This window comes from Folsomia candida, unplaced genomic scaffold, assembly GCF_002217175.1.
Source record: "Folsomia candida strain VU population unplaced genomic scaffold, ASM221717v1 Fcan01_Sc051, whole genome shotgun sequence".
Classification (NCBI taxonomy): Eukaryota; Metazoa; Arthropoda; class Collembola; order Entomobryomorpha; family Isotomidae; genus Folsomia; species Folsomia candida.
In genome coordinates, this window is record NW_019091243.1 from 72,583 (window position 1) to 75,132 (window position 2,550).

At 40.0% G+C, this 2,550-nt stretch overlaps 1 protein-coding gene across 2 annotated transcripts; it reads right to left on the bottom strand.

Annotated features, from left to right (window-relative positions):
* Positions 1–878: 878 nt before the first annotated feature.
* Positions 879–2,262, bottom strand: LOC118433424. 2 transcript variants are annotated; one of them, XM_035845345.1, is made up of 5 exons: positions 1,619–2,262; positions 1,442–1,558; positions 1,232–1,365; positions 1,082–1,159; positions 879–1,013 (listed from the first exon to the last, which is right to left on the bottom strand). In XM_035845345.1, exons 1-5 carry the CDS (start codon positions 2,179–2,181, stop codon positions 988–990), a joined length of 918 nt encoding a protein of 305 aa, XP_035701238.1. In that variant the 5' UTR covers positions 2,182–2,262; the 3' UTR covers positions 879–987. The 2 variants fall into 2 exon arrangements, with proteins under 2 accessions (XP_035701238.1, XP_035701239.1); XM_035845346.1 differs by having other exon boundaries at positions 1,442–1,569; positions 1,642–2,257.
* Between the last annotated feature and the right edge of the window lie 288 nt (positions 2,263–2,550).

A 2,550-nucleotide genomic window follows, 5' to 3' on the forward strand; every position in this document is an offset into this window, starting at 1 on the left:
ATTTTAAACAAACACGAATCCTTATGAAAGTCTATGGTTTTAAAATAGAAACTAAAATCATTGCATATGAAAATCCTTTCGTATCCTAAGTTGTTACCTAAGTATATAGTTCTATTAGAACTGTTCTCAATATATCTTTAAATTACTTTGATATGCAAGTAAATTTAAGTTTACTTCCTTTAGATAAGTTTTCCGATTTTTCGTGTCTTGTTTATAATTTGAAAATTTAAAAAGAGAAGCATATCTTGCATTTGAGAGGTGCAGAAATCTTGTCAAGTTAATTCGAAACCAAATATTCATGTACGTCGACACGAAATAGTTTATATCATTTTCCATCTCGTGTTGAACCATTCACAGACCTTGAATAAAGTATTTAATGCTTATTGAAATGTAAGCCCAAGCAAAACAGCGTTTTTTTTAAAACCATGCATTTTTGCAACTTTTCCACTGGAAAGAGGAATTTTCCTTGTTTCCTCTATATACATAATACTTAATTTTATCTACGCGGCAGCATTCACGGCGCCCCCACGAGTTCTGGCGTTCAAGCCAATTACCCGCCCCCTGTTTATTGCCTTGGTGATAATTGCACTTAAACTTAAAAAAACATGTGCAAGCTGGAAATTAATTCACGCCATATTTATACACTTATCACCCATAATCCCCCCATGAGAATTGCCACGGTGTAACAGGTCATCCACTAAGAAATAAAACGCAACCATGGCGAGTATTAATCGAATAGCCTGTATTTTTTCACCTTAGGAAAAATACTAAATAAATAATACCCAATACTAACTATGCAGCAGCCGTGTCTTTATGACTATATTTACGTCAGCCGTTCTTGTCAGCGAATAAATATGTCCACTTGATAACGTATGTACTCAAGTTTCATCAAAGTTAAACAATAGTTTTTATTCTTCAATCCAGGATAATTAATTTACACTCAATGCGAGTTTAAAAATTCATAAAAATTTCAACCATATTGCGTCCTTAGAGAAATATATCGTTCTGGGCACCTGAAATAAATATTTCAAACAAAACTTTGTAGTCATTTCCATAATTTCCAGCACCACATCCAACTAACCAGGTGAGAATCCCCAATCAGGGCTGTACGAGACAAAGTCATTATTTGGAGGCAGCTCGATATTGTTTCCTTCAGCCTCTGGATTGGATATTTTACAGACCAATTAGCTTCTTTTTTAATAATTTCTTAATGTTTTATTAGTGAACTTACGCCGGGTCGCAATCATCTGCTTCGCTCCACGGGTACATTCGTTGAAGTTGGGACAGTACCTGGGAGGCTGGGCGGGGGCAAGTCGTCTCGTAGAAGTTGACCCCGTCACCTTGCATTTGAATCCTTGCATGTACCTGTAATAGTAATACCCCCCGTTTGATTTTAAATATGCCACCACTAATTCTGGCATTACCGCTCCTATTCACTCACATATTAGGCTCTCCGCATCCCTTGGGAACCCACAGCCAGGCACAAGTGCACCCATCCGCAGGGCAAGCCAGAAGGTCGCGGGGGACTTGATAGGTCGCAATGCGTTTCCATGGTGTACTGGAGACCGCCTAAAATTTTAACGAATCTAAAAATACTTCCCAATTTTTTTCTACTTACTTTGGCAGAACAGTAAAAACGACCAAATTCTCCATCGTCACAGCAGATATATCTGAGACGTAGCTAATTGCAAAGGCCGTCCCAGCAGCCATGCTTTGATTATTTGTGTGCAAGGCCCCATCTTCCTGGATGCAGTCTGGCGGATTACCTGGTCCCTTCCAGTCTTCGGGATGTTGCTGACCGTCGGGCCAGTCCGAGGTGAACTCTCCGTTGAACGACAACGTAGTTTGGGCACGATTATGGGCCAGCTCGACCGTGAAACTTCCTCCTGCGGGCAACTCGAGGAAAACGCCAGGTGCAGGGGGTGCCCTGTCGCAGCCTCGGTCAGCTTGGAACCACCATTGTGATCTAGGCAAATTGTATAGGGGAACTACGGCATCGTTCGTGTGGGGATTATCTTGGCTAGGATCAGTTCCCCCGAGGCAGTACATGCCCGGTGCAAAAGCGGCCGTGTGCGCATTGGCAGACGCCACAAGAGACAACAAGGCCACAATAAACATTACGTTGGTGTTCGTTACGTTAAAAAATTGATTAAGAAATTTCTGAAGGAAAATCTCTGTCATGGATGGAACTGGTAAAGAGCAACTACTGGGTGAACAGGGTTATGAATTTTGAGTTTAAATACTTTGACCAGTTTGGGTGAACAATACTATAAATAATTTCACCAAGCTCGTTTCTCATCATTGATCAATCAATATCAAAATAATCAAATGTATGATTCGGAATTAAGTATAGGAATTGAACACGTGAATGAGATGCTCTCCACTTCAAGTGTAGTTGAAATATCACATGCAGACAAGACAAGGCCGTGGTCAATTTTGCACACTGCTTGATTTAATTGCAACATCACAATGGAATTTATTATGCGTTTATCACCTTATCAAATTATTAATTAAAGCTTGAATTGGATTTTGCATCATGTGTAAATCACG